The sequence below is a fragment of the Felis catus genome, chromosome A1 (genome assembly GCF_018350175.1).
Source record: "Felis catus isolate Fca126 chromosome A1, F.catus_Fca126_mat1.0, whole genome shotgun sequence".
Taxonomy (NCBI): Eukaryota; Metazoa; Chordata; class Mammalia; order Carnivora; family Felidae; genus Felis; species Felis catus.
The window spans coordinates 211871154-211893649 of NC_058368.1; the positions used below are offsets into that span (position 1 = coordinate 211871154).

The 22496-nt window shown below is 44.7% G+C and overlaps 2 protein-coding genes across 3 annotated transcripts in view; one reads left to right on the forward strand and one right to left on the reverse strand.

Annotated features, from left to right (window-relative positions):
- Positions 1–18063, forward strand: part of SLC45A2 (solute carrier family 45 member 2) — a 34190-nt gene extending 16127 nt beyond the window's left edge. The window contains exons 3-7 of one of the 2 annotated variants that reach the window (XM_019814042.2): positions 2828–2913; positions 7698–7841; positions 8527–8650; positions 13256–13470; positions 15793–18063. In XM_019814042.2, the coding sequence (XP_019669601.1) occupies positions 2828–2913; positions 7698–7841; positions 8527–8650; positions 13256–13470; positions 15793–16014 (791 nt within the window). In that variant the 3' untranslated portion in view covers positions 16015–18063. Of the gene's footprint in view, positions 1–2827; positions 3154–7697; positions 7842–8526; positions 8651–13255; positions 13471–15792 lie in introns of both variants that reach the window. The other variant, NM_001127661.1, reaches the window with a different exon arrangement.
- Positions 18064–19527: 1464 nt separating this feature from the next.
- On the reverse strand, positions 19528–22098 carry RXFP3 (relaxin family peptide receptor 3). Its single transcript, XM_003981471.5, has one exon. It carries the CDS (start codon positions 22094–22096, stop codon positions 20720–20722), a length of 1377 nt encoding a protein of 458 aa, XP_003981520.3. The 5' UTR covers positions 22097–22098; the 3' UTR covers positions 19528–20719.
- Between the last annotated feature and the right edge of the window lie 398 nt (positions 22099–22496).

The window sequence follows — 22496 nt, forward strand, 5'->3', positions numbered from 1 at the left end:
GATCTCACAATTTGTGGGTTGGAACTCCACATCAGACTTTGTGCTGAGAGCACAGAGTCTGTTTGGGATTCTCTGTCTCCCTCTCTTTCTGTCCTTGTCCTGCTCACACTCTCTTTCTCAAAAATGAATAAACATTAAAAAAAAAATTAGAGTAGTTGTTTACTTACCTGCTTCTCCCACTTGGAACTTCCTTCTGGGGAAAAGGGGACGGGGAGCAGTGTCTTATTTAGATCCATATCCCCAGAAACTAGGAGAGCTTTTCACATATATTCAGTGCTCACTAATATCTATTGAAGTACACTAAGCCAGCAGACATAAAAAGAGATTAGGAAACCCTCCAATTGCAGGACTTGATAATTCTAGTTAATATCTAATATCAATCCATTATTAGATTTATACCCATACATTTATATTCATAAAATAAAACCACCATTCTATTGCACGTGGAAGGTTTGTTTCACACGTAAATTCTTTTATTTTTTTAGTTCATTTATTTTGAGAGAATAAGCACACACATGTGAGTGGGGAGGGGCAGAGAGAGAGAGAGAGAGAGAGAGAGAGAGAGAGAGAATCCCAAGCAGGCTCCATGCAGCCAGAGCCCAATGTGGGGCTCAAAGTCAAAAACTGTGAGATCATGACCTGAGCTGAAACCCAGAGTCAGATGCTTAACCCACTGAGCCACCCAAGTGCCCCACATATAAATTCTTTTAAATAGGCAGGGGTCTTTTGCTCCAAAGTTTCTTTGTTCAGTGGAATGGTAGGTGTGAAGGAAAGAGGCATAAATGACAGGATAATTAAATGACAAATGACAACCGTTGACCTGGCTATAAATTATAAGTAGTTTCAAAAAAGGAATGTGTAAGTTTTTCATAGAATTAATTAAGGTCAGGGCTTTTCAACTGGAGGACATTTTGCCCCCTTTGGGACATTAGGCACTGCCTAGAGACATGTTCGGTTGTCATCGCTCGTGGAGAAGTCGTTGCTGGCATCTAGTAGGTAGAGGCCAGAGATGCTGCTAAACATCTTATAATGCATAGAACAGTCCTTCACAATGAAGAATCCTTCAGCCCAAAATGTCAGCAGTGCCAGAATTGGGAAATCCTGATTTGGATAGGCCCGCAAATAGTGCTGGGAATTTAGTACATCTTTATTGGTTGATTGCTTGGCTCAGCACATGACCTCTGAAACCAATGGCATCTCCATGATTGGATAAGGAGAGTCATTGTCTGATAGTGATCCAGAGGCACCACTTGTCCCAGAACTGCCCTCTGAATCATAAGTATGGCTGGCTTAAGGGCCTCTCCTTCTCAAAGCCTGGGACCTACCATCTAGGACAGGTCACTATATGTGTCATTTGTCTATTTATGTATTTTCCCATCACCCATAACTAGACCATATATTCCTGTTGGCAGGAGACGTAAGTTTAACTTTTTCACATCCATTTATCACAGTTTCCCATAATTCTGTCTTATAATGCTTTGACACTCAGGGCATGACAATGATGCTTTATTTTTGGGAATCATTGGTTGAACAGTTGGTCATCTGTAAATATCCTCTGTAGTAAATTCCAAGTAACCATAATGTAGACTGACCAGAATCAACCATTCTCCCACCATTTGGGATAAATTAGGAGTCATGGCATTTGACATTCAGATTTGTGTTCCTGGAGTCAGGATTTATATTAGGTGTTCAGGGTTAGAGAAAGAGAATTCCTTAAGTTCTATTTTCTTCCTTGATTCCCTGGTTTATGAAGATATTGTCTTTATCTGGGAAATAAAATGGAGACTTCACTCACACAAGAAAAACAAAACCAAAAACAAAACTTTTCTGTCCAGGTAGATATTTGTGTTTGGTGAGACATGATGGGAGGTTGACATTTAAAGGTGTCTTGACAGGTTGATCAGCCTACACAAGTTCGTGGCTCAGGTAGGAGGTGTGTTGGGCATTCATCTCCTCACATCCCTGGGTACCTCCCACCTCTGGGGGGTGCCCCTCTCTCATCCCTGCATTCTCAGGATCCCTGATGCCTCCACGATGAACAAATACAGTGTCCTGCTTAGGTGAGGGGCACTTGTATTTTAAAATCCAAAGAGAATTAATCACTGCTAATGGGATTTCAATTATTATACCATTAAGGCAGGATAGATTTGGGGGAGTCCTTTCTCAGTGTTCCTCAAGTCACACTGTCATCAGCAAAAGCAGGTAAAACAAGCAACAGAAAGACAGGGACCTGAAAGGTCCAGGTCCTGTGACATGACAATACGATTTTTAAAAATTCATGTTTCAACTTGTGTTATTTGTTCTGTGGCTATCAACTAGGAACAAGTTCCTTTAGCTTCTAATAAAGGAATGAAGACAGAGTGCAAAGCTGTTTCATCTTTGCAAACTTGCATCGTGCTAGGAAGCTTATTAATAGATAAACGACATTACAAATGATTTTATTGCAACCAGAGGTTGGTTTTCTCTGGGGCTATTTAAGGGCAGGAATTTTAGTTCCAAAGCAGTTTAGAGACTACAGTTTGCAAGGCCACGGGACTTCTGTTGGTGTCAATATTCGTTTCTGGCACCGGTCCATTTTACTCTTTTATTATCAACCCCATATTATGAGTGAGAAAGTCCAAAATCACAGCAAGTACATGCCAGAACCAAGCTTTGAACACACGTTTCCTGGTTGCAGATGTCTTGAGTTGCTGCTGTGTTAACTCTCCATCATAACCAGGCTCTGCTGGCTTCAGGGAGCTTTCCCACTGAAGGGGAGGGCCTGGGCACCATGGGAAGAGAAGGCATATATTGCTAAATATGCTAATGCAGCTTTCTTGCTTTCCAGGTTTTGGAGGTACGCTGGGTTACCTTTTGGGTGCCATCGACTGGGCCCATCTGGAGATAGGAAGAGTGCTGGGCACAGAATTCCAGGTCATGTTCTTCTTCTCCGCCTTGGTGCTCACTTTGTGTTTTACTATTCATCTCTGTAGTATCCCTGAAGCCCCACTTAAAGATGTTATAAAGGACATTTCCCCACAGCAAGCCCCCCAGGACTTTCCATTGTCACCAGACAAAATGTACCAGTATGGGTCTATTGAGAAAGCTAAAAATGGTTATGTAAACCCGGAACTGGCAATGCATGGGGGAAAACCCCCAAATCCTGCTAAACAGGTAAGATGCAAATTCTTTTTTCTTCACTCAGGAAAAATATCCTTGTTCTTACCCTTTTTATTTTGTTTATTATTCTTGGTTTTGTTTGCTTTTTTGATATGATAATTTGATGTGAAGTCTAATTGAATTCTCCAGTCTCCTATAGCTCTTATCCCTTTGAATTAAAATTTGCACCTCAAAAAAAATTGTGTGCGTTTTCCTCTGGTCTTCCTCTTACTCTTTTCAGAGCATCAAACTAGGAAAGATGAAGCCAGTTCCAGAATGTTAGACCGTAAGAGAAGCCTGGAACCATCTTCAGGCCTTAAGAAATATCTTTACTTCTTAGATTGGGATTATAAATGTGTTCTTCCAAATGATAGCATCCCTGGGTTGGTAACTGGGCTGGGCATGTTTAATTCGTGTCTAATGAACTGATTTGAAAAAAAATTTTTAGGCCATTTTCAGTGAACTAGTCAGTGAATTGATTAGCTTAGAATTTAAGGAAAATTCTACTAAATTACAGAAAAATTAGGTTAGGAGGAAATGGTCAGAGAGAAGAGGCTAGGGCTATGTTGACCAATATATTGGCTATTCGTCCCATAAGGCTATTTAAGTTTAAATTCATTAAAATGAAAAAAATTAAAATGTCAGTTCCTTGGTTGCCTTAGCCACATTTCCAAGGCTTAATAGCCCCTTGGGGCTAGGAGCTACAGTACAAAGCAGTGCAGGTATGGAACATTTCCATCATTGTAGAAAGTTCTGTTGGACAACACTGACACACAGCTGCATGCTCCTTCAAGCTGACTTTGATGGCAATACCTCAGGGATAGAAGTACAGAGGATTTCCTCACTGGCAAAGAGGTTGTGAAAGACCTGGGTTTAAATTTTGATTCCTCTAGCTGGCTGACCTGTTTTATTCATTCAACAACCATCAGGCGTTTGCTATAAAGAGCCTAAAGATTAAAGGTGCAAATGTTCAGATCCTGCCTCTACCAGCTCTGGAATGCATGACCTTGGACATTTACATTTCTGTAAAATGAGAAAGTGATTCTGTCTACCTTTAAGTATTTTGTGCAGATTACATGAGAGAATCCATACAATGTTACTTAGAGCGGTTCCTACCACATAGTGAGGTGTTTGGTAGAGGTACCTATTATGAGCCTGGCAGAATGCTGAGCAGTCCAGACACAAGTAGGGAACAGACTTCATCTGTGCTCTAACAGAACTTTCAAACAAGCTCAGTGAATCTCATCTCTATGAGCTTGACTTCTCTTGTTGGGTTGTCTTCTCTATATTCTAGGGTTATTGGGATGTTCAACTAAGATGAAGCAGGGAGCGGTGCTTTTTAAGCTTTATATGAGTCTATGAGCATATCACAGTCAGTATTCACTCAACAAACCACTTTGGGTACGGAGTATGTACAAAGCTCTCTACCAGGTATTTAGGGATCATAAAATTGACTAATGTCCCATTCCTATGCTCAAGAACTTAGACAGCCCTACCAGGGGGCATAAGCCAATACTTATTTTCCAATACTTATTCACAATACTTATTTTCCAAGGTAGAATATACTTTACAAAATGAGGGTGGCTGTGCAGTTTGGTAACTGGGATTATTATTTTTTTTAATGGCAAGAAGCCTACATTATTTCAGGATTCAAACTAGATCCCATAAAATCTATCTGCAATTCCTCCATGCCATCATTGCTTACTTCAGCGTTTCAATAGTCTCCTTTTGAGACTAGGAAGCTCTCTTCCCAATATTGCCTTTCTCATGTATAAATTCACCACCACCCAATCTCCGGCTGACAAAGGAGCACAAAACATGCAGTAGAGTAACTCCTCAGGGCTCAAAACCATTGAAAGGGCTTCACCAAGGGAGCTGATGAGTCAGGGAATAAGATGCCAGCTGAATTTTCATTCTGAGTTAAAATACCCAAAGGGCTTTGAATATTCACATTCCCAGCTTTTACAGAAATAGTAGGCACAATTTGAAAGCTCATATTTATTTTTGGATGGAAGAAAATGTTAGATTAACAATGAAAGTAGAATGAAAATTATGTATAAGGCAGAAGCCTAAATTAATATTTGGAGTGAGGATGAATACTTGCTGGCCACATTCACTTTTTAAAATTCTGCGTTTTTGGAAAGAAAACAGGGAAAGTAAAAATAAATCACCTAGTCTGAGGCATGAAACCCAGGCTTTTTATTTTATCTTATTTATTTTATATTTTAATTTCTTCAGTAACCTCTATACTCAATAGGAGGCTTGAACCTACAACCCTGAGATCAAGAGTCACATGCTCTACCACCTAAGCCAGCCAGGCACCCCTTTATCTTCCTGTGGTTACTAAAAAGTAACAATCCTGTACTGAGTTTCTTTTACACCAAACATTTATTTTAACAGTTACCATATTTTACATGCAAAAACAGTTATTTTTTCTAATTCCAAAGGAATGCCTATACTTTTTAAATACTGATTAAGTGCAGTTGTCCCCAATTAACTGCGGTTTCACTTTCCACGTTTCGGTTACCTGTGGTCAGCCGCCATCTGGAAGCAGATGATCCTTCTGACTTATCGTCAGAAGGTCAGTAGTAGCCCTAATGCTATGTCACCACGCCTCACTTCATCTCATCACATAGGCATTTTATCATTTCACATCATCACCAGAAGAAGAGTGAGTATAACATAATACCAAATTTTGGGAGAAAGAGACCACATTCACATAACTTTTATTAGCATATATTATTATAATTGTTCTATTTTATTATTAGCTATTGTTGTTAATTTCTTACTGTGCCTAATTTATAAATTAAACATGATTACAGGTACGTATGTGTAAGAAAAAACATAGTCTACAGGTTTCGGTACCATGTGCAATTTCAGGCATGCACTGGGAGTCCTGGAATGTATTGCCTATGGATAAGGGTGGGGATGACTGTATAAGAAAATCAGTTCAGTCATGGTCAGTTGGTTAAATACTACAAAATTGACAACTTAAAAAATCAACTTATACAACAAACCTACAATGAGTAAATATAATTTTCCACAACAAAGAAGTAAAAAACATTATCATATAAAGTGTAGAGTTATAAAAACAATATTTTGTTATAGTGAAAATAGAAATTCCCCAGAGACCATCTTATAAATAAACTAGCCAGGACTCAATTTCGTTATGTCAAGATTCAGATTAAATAAAGATATGACAAGAAAGACCCATCACCCCACAATGATTGATGTTTATAGTCTCAGTGTCTTCAGGGCAGCTGACTGCTCAATATTCTCAAGCTTTCTTTCTTCTCTTATATAACTAGATGCTAAAGGCTGTTTGACTCTTTGTATTCAAAACTGTTGTGTCAATAGCTCAAAATTCTCATTTTCTCAAGGCTTCTGATACAAAAAGAAAGTGTAGCTTCTGGTTTTAACATAATTTAAGTCTAAATTAAAGAATATGGGCATGTGTATTCAGTGTGTGTGTGTGTGTGTGTGTGTGTTCTATATTGTTTTCACTTCTGACTCCACATAGGGCTCATTTATATGTGCTGACTCATCGCAAGATCCAGGGAAATAAACTGAGAAGAGATACTTGGTCAAGAACAGGGAACTGTTTGGCTCTGTATTAGTTTTGTATTGCTACCTAGAAAATTACCACAGCTTGAGCCCCTTGAAGCCATATTTATTATCTCACAGTCCTGTAGGTCAGGAGTCTGGGTGGGCTCCACTGGGTTCTCTGCTTAGGGTCTCACAAGGCTGAAATCAAGGTGTTGATGGAGGTGCAGTCTCATCTTGAGGCTCAACTGGGGAAGAATCAGTTTCTGAGCCTCATTCAGGTAGAACTCCTTGTTGTACGACTGAGGTGCCTGTTTTCTTGCTGACTAAGGGCCAGGAGTCACTGTCATCTCCTACAGTTCACTCTCAGGTCCCTTTCGTGTGGCCCCTTCCACCTTCAAAGCCAACACTGCTTGTGTTTGAAACTCTGGCTTCTTCTTCTGCTCCCACCTGGAGAAAACTCTCTGCTTTTTAAAGGGCTCATGTGATTTGGTTAGGGTCACCCAGATAATCTTGCTTTTGATTAACTCAAAGTCAACAAATTAGTAACCTTAATTATCTCTGCAAAATCCCTCTGCCATGCAACACCAGGAAACAGAGATCATGGGGCCATCTTAGAATTTGGTGTATCAAACTTTCAGAGTCAAGAAATCTAAGAATTATAATAATCTCGGGCTAGCTTAGGTCTGTGAGCTCTGTCCTTGTGCAGTGGTTCTGTCATTCAAAGATAGGATGCTAGATATCTCTTGCATGTTGACCCAAAGCAAGCCCCATTTCCAGTTCCATTACCCCTAGGTCTCCGAAGCCTCTTCTGGATCTGAAACTGCTAAATATCCACACACAATTAACAGAACCCCTCCTATAAGACCTCTCCATGGATACCTTGGTGCCATCCCCAGAAAGTGTGACCCTGAGGTTGTCAACTGACAGATATGTAACATGGCTGTGTGCTCTGGCTCACACAGCTGGCTGCATGTCTGCACTGAAGGTCACACCTGTTTCATGTTTTCTTCCAGACTAGGAAGGCAATGACCATGAAATCACTGCTGAGGGAGCTGGTGAATATGCCTCCCCACTACCGCTGTCTTTGCATCAGCCACCTCTTTGGATGGACTGCCTTCCTGTCTAACATGCTCTTCTTCACAGATTTCATGGGCCAGGTAATAAATGTGTGCACACACTCACTGACTTGCACATTAATCCTTCATTCTGCACCTGTTGAGTGCCTTCTGGGCTAACCCCTAAGATGGGCACAGTAACAGTGTGAGAAGGAGTACTTTCAAAGAGCTGCCTTGTAGACAGGTCCCAGAGACAAGTTATTACACCCTAGACATCTCTATGGGACCAGTACTCGATCAAATACAGCAAAGAAGAAAGAATCAATGTGAGCTGCAGTGGTCATGGCAGGCATAATAAAGGAGACACAGTATGATCCAGGCCTTGAAAGGTGAATAGGAACTGGAGAAAGAGAGAAGAGAGAAAATAATTCAAGCAGTTATAGGAATGGCATGTGCAGAGATGAGTCAGAAGCCTGTTGGCTGTACCAGAAGGGGGACAGGGTTGTCTAAGTCAGCTGCGGGCCAGATGTTACGTGGAAGGAAGGGTGTTAACGATCTAGGGAGATGTTGTCTAGACTTGATGGCATTAGGACTTCCTGATGGTCCTTGAGTAGAAGTATAAAAGGATGAAAGGGGTGATGTAGTCATGGGAGAATGAGCTCTGTGTCCTGGGAAGGGCCCTTTGGGCAGGGACTGCCACTCCCTAGAGATGGAGAAGCAGAGCACATGGAAAGGGGTCCCTACCACACTGCGTTTGCATTTCAACAGCCCCAAATATCTCTTTCAGATTGTGTACCATGGAGATCCCTATGCTGCACACAACTCCACAGAGTTTCTCATCTACGAAAGAGGGGTCGAGGTTGGATGTTGGGGCTTGTGCATCAATTCCATGTTCTCCTCACTTTATTCTTGTAAGTCTTTTCTTCCTGAGGGTATCTTCTAAAGGGCTCTGGTCTAGAAGAATCTTGGACTTTATATTTCTGTATTTATTTTTTGCTCTTTAAAATACAAGATTCATGATAAATATATGGAGATCAGGAAAGACCAGTCCCTTAGAAAGGACCACATGAACTATCCTTTTCCATACTGAATTCTATGTTGTTTTTCTCATTGGTCACTTTTTTCCTTGGAATCTATGGGAACCTGATCAAAGTTCCCTGGAAAATAAAAGGAAATCTTGTAAACAAGATGGAGAAGTATTGGATGGACAAGGGCTAGAGTCCCAGCAGAGAGTATTGATTAGCAGTGAGTATTGATTAGTGTTCTACTGGAGTAAGATCACTGGTGGAGTTTCACAGATATGTTTATTAGAACTATAAATGATTGAGCATAGGAAGGATGCTTAAAATGCTGGGTGACAGAGTTAACATGCAAAATGTTAGCTTAGCTCAGGTAGGCAGGGTGAAATGTCACAGGAGCACTTTTCAAGGATTGAAGATGACAACTTTTTTCCTAAGGTACCAGCTTTCCACAGGGACTGGAGTCCATTAACCCCCGTTAGCTAAGTTTCAGCTGTAAGGACACTGCAAACAAAGAGATTTCTGTGATTGGTTTTAAACAACCCCAAACTAATGTATTATAACCTTAGTCTCATGTGGTGCCTGCCAATGTGTATGGAAATCTCCAAGCTCTGTATACATTGAATTAAGTGAAATAATCTGGCTGATAAAAGGTATGCAGGTCCCCCATTTGGAGTAGAAATTGGGCTTCTAATAATAATGGAAGCTCCTCCTGGATTGTGGGGAGAATAGCTGGCCTGCAACTCGGAGCTCTAGGCTTTGGGCAGACCCAGGGGATAGCAGGGTTATGGCCCAGGTGGGAGAGGGGGAAGTGATGGACAATCCCTGTCACCATTCCCAGGGGGCACTCATTCTGCCACTGAAGTGTGCTTCCTGAGGGGGAAGAGAGTGAACGTGTATAATGACACCTGATCTGGCCTACAACCAGCCATAGTACATTAGGAAACCTGCTTCAAGATCAAAAAAATATCTTCAAAATATAGCACGAGTGGGAAAAGGGGACCTAATACAAACATATAAGGAATTCATGAGTCCCATAACCACGAAACCATAAAATTTACTATTTTAAAATTTATGATAACCAAATAATGGTGGCTTAAAGGTTATATTTCTTTAGCAAAACTCCTTTTTTTTTCCCTTTAGGGTGAATGAACTAAGAAAATTCCAGGAGGAAGATTTCAAGTACTTAACATAGAATCAGAGAGCATTAGACTAAAAGGGACTAATAAGTTATTCATCTCAATCCCTTTGTGCTATCAAGAGGTGGGGGGGACTATTTATACCACCTCATTCTTGTAAGAGGAGCCCATTTTTCCACAAGTAATTAGCATTTTAGTTTTGTGACATTTAAAAATATTTTTTTTCTCAAAGAATCCCTACTAAGGACCATTCCATTAGGAGCTACTCTTAGGTATTTGAAAATTAAAATGCAGGGCGCCTGGATGGCGTAGTCGGTTAAGCGTCCGACTTCAGCCAGGTCACGATCTCGCAGTCCGTGAGTTCGAGCCCCGCATTGGGCTCTGGGCTGATGGCTCAGAGCCTGGAGCCTGTTTCAGATTCTGTGTCTCCCTCTCTCTCTGCCCCTCCCCCGTTCATGCTCTGTCTCTCTCTGTCCCAAAAAATAAATAAATGTTGAAAAAAAAAAGAAAATTAAAATGCATGTTATTTTTTAGGCCCTTTTGAGTTAAAAGCTCTGTATCCAATAAACGATTATTTGAATAGTTTTCCAAAGTTATGTTAATGTGTAGATCTATGGGATCCCTTTCACTTGAATTAGAACTAAAATTTTATTTATAAAATACCAACCAGCCCTAAGGATCTTCAGGGTCTCTCCATGCCCATAAGATAAAGTCAAAGTCCTCAGCCTGGCATTCCATGATTTTCAGCTTGGTCTGGTTTACACCTTGACCTCTGTCACTCCCACACAGATTCACTCCCCCTGAAGACTCACTACACAGACTTTCTCAGCTCTGTGTTTTTCAAACTGCTTTTGGTTTTTCCTTCTACCAGATGCTCTTTCTAATTCCACATCTAGACAACTGCTACTCAAGCTTTTAGACTCAGCTCCAATATGACCTTGTTAAATCTTCCAAGTTCTTTCCCTCTGCACTCCAAAACACCCTGGGCAGAATCAATCATTTCCTTTAATTCCAGAGTACATCCTGTATTTTGGACTCATCATATAACATCAGATGCAGACCCAGAATTTCTATCCAGATGGAGTTTGGCAGGGCATTCTGGCTGCTGAGGTGGAGGGTGAGGTATGGTATTTTCAGGTTCCTTTTACATAGCAAGCACACTTAGATCCATGAAAATAGCAATATCGAATACTGAAATATAGCCAATTTTTCATATCATACGCTACTATTCATAGTGGGTACTTGAATCAGTCATTCCCTCCAGTACTGATGAAAGACATAGTATGAAGACGTAACCACGACTGGGTATCAGGCCCTTACACTTATTGATTCTCTTCATGAATAGAGGATTTTTTGCCTGATGTCTTTGTACTGAAGTTACTTATGTTTCCAAATATCTCTTTGTGCTTCTTTGCCTTTTTCTTGGCTGGCCTATATACTTGGCTGAGAGCATTTCCCCAGTGAATACTGATGGTGTCTTTTAGGTACTGAGACACCTAGGTTACATTTTTTTGTATAAACGTAATCATTAAGCAAACAGGAACTCTCCTAGCTCTCTATAGCTTTCACTCTCAACCTTGACAGCAGCCCTTCTAGGGATGGTACGGATTTAATAGAGGAAACAACATTTCCCACTTGTCATTTTCAGAGCTCTGACTTCCATCAGATGACCTGAGACAGTGTTTAGTTTCCATAATTGACTTAAATGTAATACAGATTAGATTTCTTGTCTAGGTGAATTAAATCCAACCATTATTTCCAACAGATACGGAAAATTTTGTTCTTGAATAGACACATTTGAGGTCTCTATCATTCATCCCCTGGATTCATGGGTTCCAGTAGAATGGGCAGGGGAAAGATAGGGAACATGTGGATTGGGAACAGCTATTTAAAAAAGAAAGATCGAGGTTTCTAAGGGATTTTCCTACCATGTTGGAAAACATAGTAAAACCTTCAAAAAATTTATTTATTTTTAAATTTTTTTTAACGTTTATTTATTTTTGAGACAGAGAGAGACAGAGCATGAATGGGGGAGGGTCAGAGAGAGGGAGACACAGAATCCGAAACAGGCTCCAGGCTCTGAGCCGTCAGCACAGAGCCCGACGCGGGGCTCGAACTCATGGACCGTGAGATCATGACCTGAGCCGAAGTTGGCCGCTTAACCAACTGAGCCACCCAGGCGCCCCTAAAAAATTTATTTTTTGAGAGAGAGAGAGAGAGAGAGGGAGAGAGAGAGGTAGAGGGAGAGAGAAGGACAGGCAGAGCGAGAGGGATGGAATCCTATGGAGCCCACATCAGGGCTCGATCTCACAACCGTGAGATCATGACCTGAGCCACAATCAAGACTTGGACACTTAACCGACTGAGCCACCCAGGCGCCTCAGTAAAACATTTTAAAACAGAATTTTCAATTTTTAAAAATGAACTCTACTAATCTACTACAACACTTTTATGAGCAAGCCAAGTTTACTGACTGGGAGGGGAACCACGTTAAGAGACAACCATCTTCAGACAAGCGTGTATTTGTTGCAATAACAATAGTCACCATTAACCGGATGTCTTCTCTGTGCTTGGCATTGGGCTAAGTGATGTCATAAGCATCGGATCTCATTTGATCCTGATGACAACCTCAAAGAAGGGCTTTATTAATCTTGGGGTTTTTTTAGATGAGGAAGCTGAGGTTTTGAGAAGTTACGGAAATGGACCGAGTGTGAGGGAGCCAGCAATGGGGAGGTAGGTGAGAGCCCCTCCCCAGGGGTGTGGTGAGAGCCCCTCACCAGCCTGGGAAGTGTTGGCAAGTCAGGGAACCTGTCTTTAGATAAAGGGCATCCTTCACTTCCTTCCCAGGTGTGCCGACGGCCTTCAGATGGGAGTGAAGGGACCAGATGACCTGGATCATTCTTTAAATTTGGTTGTTTCAGTTTCCTCCAGTCTGACTTGGGGCCGTGGGGCCAAGGTACGCCTGGATTGTTGTTTGTATCCTGTTAGGTTAGACAGCTGTAAACCAGAAGGACCCCACTTTTCTTCCATGTCTTGCGCCCCCACAGTCCCATAGCCAAAATGGGCTTTTCCACTTCTTTGCATCCCGCTGGTATTCAGCTGCCTGCTGAACAGCACCTGGTCCCTCCCTGTGGAAAACAAGATCAACCTAGCAAGGCAATTTCCAGCTCTTCTGTATGCACAGGATTTAAGACTGATTCCAAAAGCCGGCTGTTTTTAAGCACAGATAAGGAGATTCTTTTGTTCCCGACTCGGTATCAGAGGAAGGCTCCTAAAAAAAGTGAATCTTCAAAAGAAAGGATTGTCTGAAATTATCACTGACACCGTGCTGCAATTTCTCTCTTTCTTTTCCCCACAGACTTTCAGAAATCTTTGGTATCCTACATTGGATTAAAGGGTCTTTACTTCATGGGGTATTTGCTATTTGGCCTGGGGACAGGATTTATTGGACTTTTCCCGAATGTCTACTCCACCCTGGCTCTGTGTACCTCGTTTGGTGTGATGTCCAGCACTCTGTACACTGTGCCCTTCAACCTCATTGCCAAGTACCACCGCGAGGAGCAAGAAGAGAAGGTGCGTCATTGAACCTCACCTGAAGGCTGGGGGTATTTGGTAGGAAAGTGTAGGGCAGGGCTGGAAACAAGGGTCTTAAAACAGGAGTCTAAAATGCCCAGCCTAATGTAATGATGGTCCGGTGGAAGCATGACCACCTTCCTAGCCCACACCCTCCTCACTCTGAAGCCCTGTGTACCTGGAGAACAGGGGAGCAGGTACTGCTACTCTCATTTATTTGATTAAGAAAAGGGGGCTCAGGAATGCTGAGAAACCAGCCTACAATCACACAAAGAAAGGGGACCCTGGGGATTCTGACAACAGCCCCAATGTCCAGTGCTCCTGCAGCGTTTCTGGGTCCCCCACTCCCAATGGCTGCAGTGGTGGAGTTATTGATTAAAGGTAGGAAATTCCTAGCCCACATTTCCCTTGGAGTCCAGGTTTTAGTAAGTCAGACCCTGGGCACAGGGAGGAAAGCTGGGGTTGCAGGTGGTCACTCCCCAGCTGCCCTTCTCTGCCTTTGGAGCTCAGGCTGGAGGGGAAGGCACCAGGCTGCCCTAAAAGAACAGTAGGTGGGGTCTTTCTGCTTTAAGTTTACCACCTCTTCTTTTCAAAACATGTCACTTTTTCTCCATGAGAATAGACTTACATTTCCTTACCTGGAGCAGTGATATAAAAGCTAAAGAAATAAAGCTTAATCCATCCCAGCAGGAAGCTGCAAAAACACTGGACCCTTTCATGTGCCCGGGCAACCCCAGTCTTCTCTATCATTTGTTCTGACCAGTGCCGCAGGGCAGAGTTGCGCTAGGAGTTAAAACCTTCCAAATTAGAGTCCGTGGCTGCTCTCATCCCCTGGCAAACATTGTCACTAACGTTTCGATGCACACACAGGTTTTGCTGTTAAAGAGACAGTTATCACGAAGAACAGAACCTCCTAGGAGAAAGCTAGGGCAAAAACACACAAGCTTTGCATTCAGAGAAACCTGAGTTCGAATCCTGCTGCCCCTACTTTGCAGTTGTGCAACACTGGGGAAGTCATCCATTTGTTTATTAAATATCACTTAGAACGAGTTCATTTTTAGAGAAGGCAATATGTTCACATGGTTCAACAATCACAGCAATATACACAATATACACGTACACACTGACAGGTGGCTCCCACCTACTCATTTCCCCATCTCCCCCCAGGGGGCCTACAAGTAAGCACTCTTACTAGGTTTTTGTTTATCTTTCCAGTATTTTAAAATGAAAATCAGACAAGTATGAATCTGTTTTCTTATTTTCCCTCTCTTATGCAAAGCATAATGTGCATTTTTTCTGCACAACGCTTTTGTTTTTTAACCTTACTAGTATAGGAATTGTCATTCAAACTCTCAGAGCCTGAGCTTCCTCATCAAGCAAATGGGAATAATATGCCCACTTTATAGAGTTGTTGGAAAATGAAACTCCACAAGATAGTGCAAGTGGCCTGTCTAGCGTGATGCCTACCTAGCACCTGGCAAGGACTCCAAAAAAGGTAGTTAGTATTATTGTTGTTATATGGGGATAATGGTAATACGTGCATCCAGGGAGGAGGGAAGGAAGACGTGAAGCGACATTTGCTGAAGAATCTTGCACAGGCCTAGCATAAAGAATACACCCAATAAGTGGCGACATTATCAACCGATTCAGGCCGCATATCGACCATATTGAAAGGCTGACTTTTTTTTTTTTATGTTGTTTCTCCTGTGGAGATCTGGGATTCAACATCCTTCTACACATATTTGAAATTTTAACACTAAGGAGGGAAGGAAGGGAGTATGTATTGAGTTTCCATTCCATTTTATTTATTGACTTCTTAGGAAGAGATAATTTTGCATATATGAATCATTTAACCTTCATGGGCACTAACAGGGGAATTGAAGGTAGGTGGCAGGTAGGAAAAACAGCCTCGGGCACGAATTTGGAGCTTCTCGGTGACCTTAAATCAGGAGTTGGCAAACTATGCCTCATTGACCACATGCGGCCTGCCACTTGTTTTTGTACAGCCCATGAGCTAAGAATTCTCTTAATATTTTTAAATGAAATTTTAAAAAGAAAATCAGGAGGATAACGTTTGTGACAAGTGGAAATTACATGAAATTCAAATACCAGTGTCCGTGAAGTTATATTGGAATGCCAACTCGTGTGTTTACTATAGCTGCTTTCACACTACAATGGTAGAGCTGTGTGCTTGCGACCGAGACCATGGGAACCACAGGCTGAACGTGTTTCCTATCTGGCTCTTCACAGAAATGGTGTGCTGACCTCTGCCCTAAAGTATCATTCACGTAGATTAAATGTGTTCCTGTGTTTCCCTTGCAGAGACAGCAGGCCCCGGGAGGGAGTCTGGACGGCAGTGAGAGAGGGCAGGGCCTGGACTGCGCAGTCCTCACGTGCATGGTGCAGCTGGCTCAGATCCTGGTTGGAGGTGGCCTGGGCTTCCTGGTCAACAAGGCTGGGAGCGTCATTGTGGTAATCACAGCCTCTGTGGTGGCCATGATCGGCTGCTGTTTTGTGGCTCTCTTCGTAAGATATGTGGATTAGGTCAATAGGGAGACATCATCCCTAACCTCCAACACAGTGAAGGACATGGTACGAAATCAGTCTGTCCTCTGGCTCTGCAGCTTTGGGGTCTGCCCATTGGCTGCCCTGCGTTATGACTTCAGCTACAGTGATCTGCCTGCACCTCACTTTCTGCCAACCCTCTGTACAGCAGTTTCCTTATTTTAGGCATCATCTATCTCGGGAAACACTGAGCTCTGCCTCCATTCACCGGTGGCAAAGGTTAATTGTGGGAGATGGCGCCTCCATGCGCCTTCCTACTGCATCTCAGGACGTTCCAGGCCTTGACAAAACGCCAGAAGCCGACTAGTTTTACACAGGACAATGGTGTTTATTCTATCGTGTGTTGTTTTTTTTCTTAACCAGAGGTCTATATTTAATCGGAGGGTCATACTTTTCATTATTTCACCAATACTCAAAATATTGCTGATGATTTATGATATTAGCTTACTCATATTTAATTCATACTTCATTTACTCATACAGACAGTCCCTGGCTTACAATACAATGGTTCAAATTACAATTCTTCTTCCTCTTCTCCTTCTCCTTCATCTTCTTTTACTTAACAATAGTTGGAAAGCAGTGCACATTCAGTAGAAATCATACCTCAGATTGTGAATTTTGATCTTTTCTGGGTGATACATGCCCTTGTGATGCTGGGCAGCGGCAGCCACAGCTCCCAGTCAGTCTCACCAGCCCGAGGGTGAACAACTGGTCCACTGACCACCATTCTGTCTCCATACAGCTCCACTGGTTTTGTTTTTGGTTTCCATTTTCAATATGGTATTCAGTAAATTACACGAGATAGTCAACACTCAAAACCACTCCATCTTCCTTCCTCCCTCTCCCTCTCACGTTATCCATCGTAGAGTGGCGAGGTCATGACTGACTCAGAGGAGTGATCAGGGAGAAACCTGCTCTCTAGCCTATACTGTGGGATGATGATGAGCAAATGCTCAGAGGACCCCATGTGACCCAGAACTCTGTGTTATAAAATTCACCTGTCCTTGGCGTCTGCAAAGTTTAATTCACCTGTCCTTGTAATTCACCTGTCCTTGGTGTCTGCAAAGTTTAAAAGTAGAATTATTTGCAGACTTCAATGTTTATTTCCTGATCATTTCTCCAAGGACTGTTCTGGTGATTGAAGATTTTGAAATCAACGAATGGGTGAGGTAGGAAGGACCTGCAGTTAAGGACCATCTTACCTGGACCCCAAGAAGTTAGAAGTAGTCGTCTCTGGCCAAGCACAGGGCAAGGGAAGCTCTTTTCAGCTGAAGGACTGGATGGGCTGCTGGGATGAAGAAAGGAGCTAGGGCGTGCATTCACCACCACCCCTAAATCCCCTCACACACATGCACTCACACACACACTTGGATATTCAAACACTCTGCTCTCTTAACTCAACTCCACTCAGGTTTGAATGAGTGGATAGAATCCAATTTTAAAAGCCTTTAACCACTTTTAGGCACTCAAGTACTTGTTCTCAGTATACTTGTTCTCTTGTTTCTCTCTGACAGTAATGTTCTATTCCCAGACAAATAAAGCAAATGCAGGGACACCTAAATTCGGATCAGAAATCCCAGGAAATCCTGTAGGAGAAAGGAAAGCCAAACTGCTTTGTCTGCTGCTTCCCCCACCATGCATCTGACATTCCAACCTCAAACCTTTAATCACTGCTTTCCCTCAGCTGCAAATGTCCTGTGTCCCCACTACCTGTCTAAATTGCCATCCCTGCCCATTTAACTTGTACCCTTATTTCTAGGTCCATCTCATATACTATTTTGATAAGGAAGTCTCTTATCCTCCAGCAGAACCAAGCTTTCTGCCCCCTGTATTAGCATAGCACTTTCTTTTAGCCTTATTATGACATTCAACTCACTGTTCCATGACCTAGTTGCCTTGTGTACATGGATGGCTGTGTCTCCTAAATATACAAGTCGGTAATGTGTCTAGTTGATGTGTGTGATCTCAGCACCCAGTACAGGGCTTGGCACACAACTGGCATTCAAAAAAATAAAATAAATTTGGCCATTTCCTGGTTTATTTTTTTGTCTTTGTGGTAAACAGAAGTCACAGTCTTGGCTCTCTCTAGCCATGTTCTCAGAAGCCCTCAAGTTTGGATGGGGACAAGTGGATTCTTTTCACAAAGTTCTTTCATGAAGGCCTTGCCCTTAGCCCCTTCTGTTTTTCTAGGGCCCATCATGGCAGAAGCACACCCTTCAACATACTTTCCTAAAAACCTGAACCAACCCAGTATCTTATTCTCAAAATTGAAATGGCAAGTTCCTTTCACAAAGAGAATCTCTCCATGAGAGGCCAATATCAACATTATACATGGATACACTGCGATGCTACTACTGTTTGTTCTTTCTGGGTGTTTCTTGCTTGGTTATTTTGTTTTTGGGGACTTGGAGGGGATTGTCGTTCAGTTTTTATTAGCCCAATTGCTATTCGATATCAGTATCAATATTTTTTCTTCCTAAAGAGCAAAGATAGACTAATTTGACAACTTTATATTTATTTATTTATTTATTTATTTAAGTAGACTACACCCAAGGTGGGGCTTGAACTTAACAACCCAGAGATCAAGAGTCACATGCTCTACCAACTGAGCCAACCAGGCATCCCTATTTGACTACTTTAAAACAAAAGCATTATTCGGTTTTCTAAAAAGCTAATTTCTCAGGATTGCTCAGGATTGAGGAGATCGGGAAGCTTTCGTTTTTGTGCAAAGCTATGAATGCTTAGTAATTACATTGTGTTGTGTTACAGAATGCAGGACGAGGGATGCTAGGGCTGCAGGTGTTCACACTGAGCCTGAAATCTCAGACAATACAGGACATTTCCAACAGAAGTACTAAGAGATTTACAGTTTGAGAGGCTATTTAAGCAGACGTGTTTGTATAATGATTATTTATTGTGAAAGAACCACAACAATAGATGCCCAAGTTGCCAGGTTTGCTTTTTTTTTTTTAATCCCAAACTAGATCACCCAAAGAGAACAGTAGCACCTCTGTCCAAACTGGCAGTTGGATGGGTAGGCTGATGTTTGATCCCTATTCTCTAGGCAGCCTCAAGAAAGGACTAAATTGCTATGACCAGGACAGAATTGTCTTAAGAAACGTGTCATTCTTCAGAGATGGTCCCATAGACTGCCTGGTGGTTAAGGAAGAATTTGTAATTCACGCTCACCATGCAGAGCATTCCTTAGAATGAATGGAACTTGGCCAAAGAGCCATTTGAAGTCCCACAGTATCCTGTGGAAAGTCTTACTCCCCACCTTGTCTTCTCAATATTATGAGAAAGAGAGAACCCCTCAGCAGAAATTGTGATGATCCCCTCAGAATAGGCTCTCTGTACTCTCTTCCCTTTGGGATAGATTTTACTCGAGTCTTCCATTCCCTTTCCCACCCCACGCCTCCTGTTGAAATCTGGTTCTAGGAGTTTGGTTTCCAGAAGTCTCCCTTACCCCCCCCCCACCCCCGCTCCCCCATTTCTACAGCATCTTTTAGTTTTCTGTCCTGAGCCTACAGAAGCCGACCCTTCTACAGGCTGGTAGAGCCTCTATCAAACGGGCACGCGGAGTTCCAAAGAGTGAAGGAGGAGAGGCTACAGAAAAGTCCCCACGCCCAGTAGCGTGTCTACTCAGACCTTTTCAAGTTGCTCCAGGGCACAGCTCCCCTGCCGCGCGCAGAAAGGAGCACACAGCGTTTCCAGTACCCACGCCGCTCCCCAGGGAACTGGGAAGTCCAGGCTTCCGGCACCTGGCGCCCTCTCCTCCTGCTCGGTTACTAAGGGAGCACGTGAGCTCCCCTTTTCCTTCAGAGGCGAGAGCCTGAAAAGGTCTCAGTTCAGTCCCTCTAATCACAATGCATCTGCTCCCTCCCTCAGGGACGCCACTCCCCAGCGAATCGCTCGCGGCGTTTGCGGGCAAGTGTTTTGTCTCAGGTGACAGCTGAGCACAGAGTCGCGGCCCGGCTCCCGCGTACCCACTCCCCCTGTCCGCGATGGTAAATGATACAATGGCCTCACGGGAGATGCCTCTCTCTCGCGGTGCATTTCTCTTGAATGCGGATCAAGACCGTCGCTACTTTCTTCCAACTCCGAAAAAGTTTCTTATTCCCAAACCGGGCTCTCTGCGCAGCCACGCCGCAAGTCAGACGGCGCTGCGGCGGTCTCGCCTGCCAAGGCGCGAAGGAAAGGTTTTGTGGGAGGCTCCCCCAGTTGGACGCGCCGCTAGGACCCTTTCAAGAGCTCCATAAAAGTCGCTGGAATAAATGCGCTCAATTGCCTGCGCACCACTTGGCTGAGCCCCACTTCCTCGCGCCCCAATTTCTTTACATTCCTGAGTCCTTTCTCCGCTTCTGGGCGCCCCTACCCTGCCCAGTGTTGACAGCCTAAGGAGAGGAAGTGGTGTGGGGGGAGAGAAGGGGGACGCGGGCTGGTGGCTTGGCTCTGCGATGCTGACCCGGGCCCCTTTGCCAGCTTCCTCTCTCCACCCTGTCTGGAAGCCTTCCCTCCCCGGAGACAGCCCCTTAGTCTTCTCAGTGGCGGCTCCCTTGCGCCCCTCCCTATCCTCGTCCCTCCTACCTCTCGATCCGGCGGGCGCCCAGCATCTCCTAATCCGCTCTCCTCTTTCCCCACCCGGGGAAGGCCACTTTGCGGTGACTGCGCACCCTGGGCTGAGTCAGTAGGCGGAGCTGCTGGGCAGCAGATCGTAGCGCCCCCCACTGTAGACCACCACGCCAGGCGGGTAGTAGACCAGGTCTGGCTCCGCGGTCGGGTGGAGAGGTGCCAGGGCCTGCAGCCCCTGATCTTCGGGCTCTGGCTTGGTGGTGGCGGTGAAAGGGCGCATGCTGGTGAGAGAGGGCGACGCGATGCGCCACAGCAGACTCTTGAGCGCTTTGCGGAACTCGCGGCGCACGAGGCAGTAGAGGATGGGGTTGAGACAGCTGTTGGAATGAGCCAGGCACACGCTCACCGGGAACGCGTATACCTGGCATAGGAAATACTCTTGGCTGAAGGGCACCGCGTTGAACTTGATGAGGATGCTCCAGGTGGTGAGCGCCTGGTTGGGCAGCCAACACAGGAAGAATGATAGGACCACGATGGTCACTGATTTGGTGACTTTGGACCGTCTCCGGGCGCTGGCTGCGGCCAGGCTGCCCCGGGCAGCCGAGGCTCCTCCTTCGGTCCCTGCCACTCGGCGATCGGAGATGAAGCGCACCAGCAGCAGATAGCACAGGCTGATGATACACAAGGGCAGCACGAAGCCTAGCAGCACCTTCTGCAAGTGGTAGAGGCCCAGCCAGAACTGTCTATCGCCGCCCAGCAACTTGTCTGGGAAGCGCACCAGGCACAGCTCCTCGCCCATCACCTTGATAGTGGTGGAGAAGATGGCATTGGGCAACGAGGCCAGCGCGGCGGAGGCCCAGATCAATACGCACAGTGCTTTGGCTAAGAAGCAGCAGCTGCCCCCCAGGCTTTTGCCGCAGCAGTCGCACCGGCCATGCCTTCGGGTCCTGTGGCTCTTAAGAGCCGAGGCCACCGAGTGGTAGCGCGCCACGCTCATGGAGGTGAGGAAGAAGACGCTGGCGTACATGTTCATGGACGTCACTATGGATACGATCTTACACATGGCCTTGCCGAAGGGCCATTTGAAGTCCAGAGCGTTTTCCACCGCCCAGAAGGGCAGGGTGAGTACAAATTGAAAGTCTGTCAGCGCCAGGTTGGTGACGAAGAGGTTGATGGAGGACTTGCGCCATCCCTGCTTACTCTTCATCAGGTAGAGCACCAGCAGGTTGCCGGTCAGGCCCAACGCGCAAACCACCCAGTACACCACGCTGATGAGGACCCGCACCCGGGCCTCGGTGTCTGCACTTTCTGTCCCGCCGGTGCCCGGGGGATGCCCCGGCGCCGCGCCGTCAGGCAGCTCTAGCCCCAGATCCCACCACAAGTCCTGAAGCTGCAGCGACGCGTTGCCGCTGGTGTTGGCCGCCTGCAGAAGGTACGGGATCATACTGAAGAGTTCTGCGAGCTCGTCTCCGCCAGCCGCCTTCTTCATGGTGACTGTCGTGGCTGCAGCGACTACCTGCAAGCACAGGTGCCTCTAGGTCATGTTCCAGGAGGACTTCAAGACCTAAGCGAGTCCAACGCACTGGGGGTTCTGTCCCCGCGAGGGCGCAGGGCGTTCGTGGGAGCTTTCAAGGCAGCAGTTGCACATGGCTCTTGGGTACTGGGTGCCAAAAGCTTCTCTGGCCCGCGGCGGCGTTGGGGCGCGAGAGTTGGTCTCCGCGTCTGTTCTGGAGCGGAGTTCTAGAACCGAGCGGCGCAGCTCCGAAGGCGAGCGGTGGGCGTCCAAGGGTTCTCTGGCTGAGCTCGGAAGATCCTTGCTGTACGATCCAGACGTTCCCGCACTGCGTTTGTTGGGCACTAGCCTATAACCACCCTGCCCCTCAGGACCT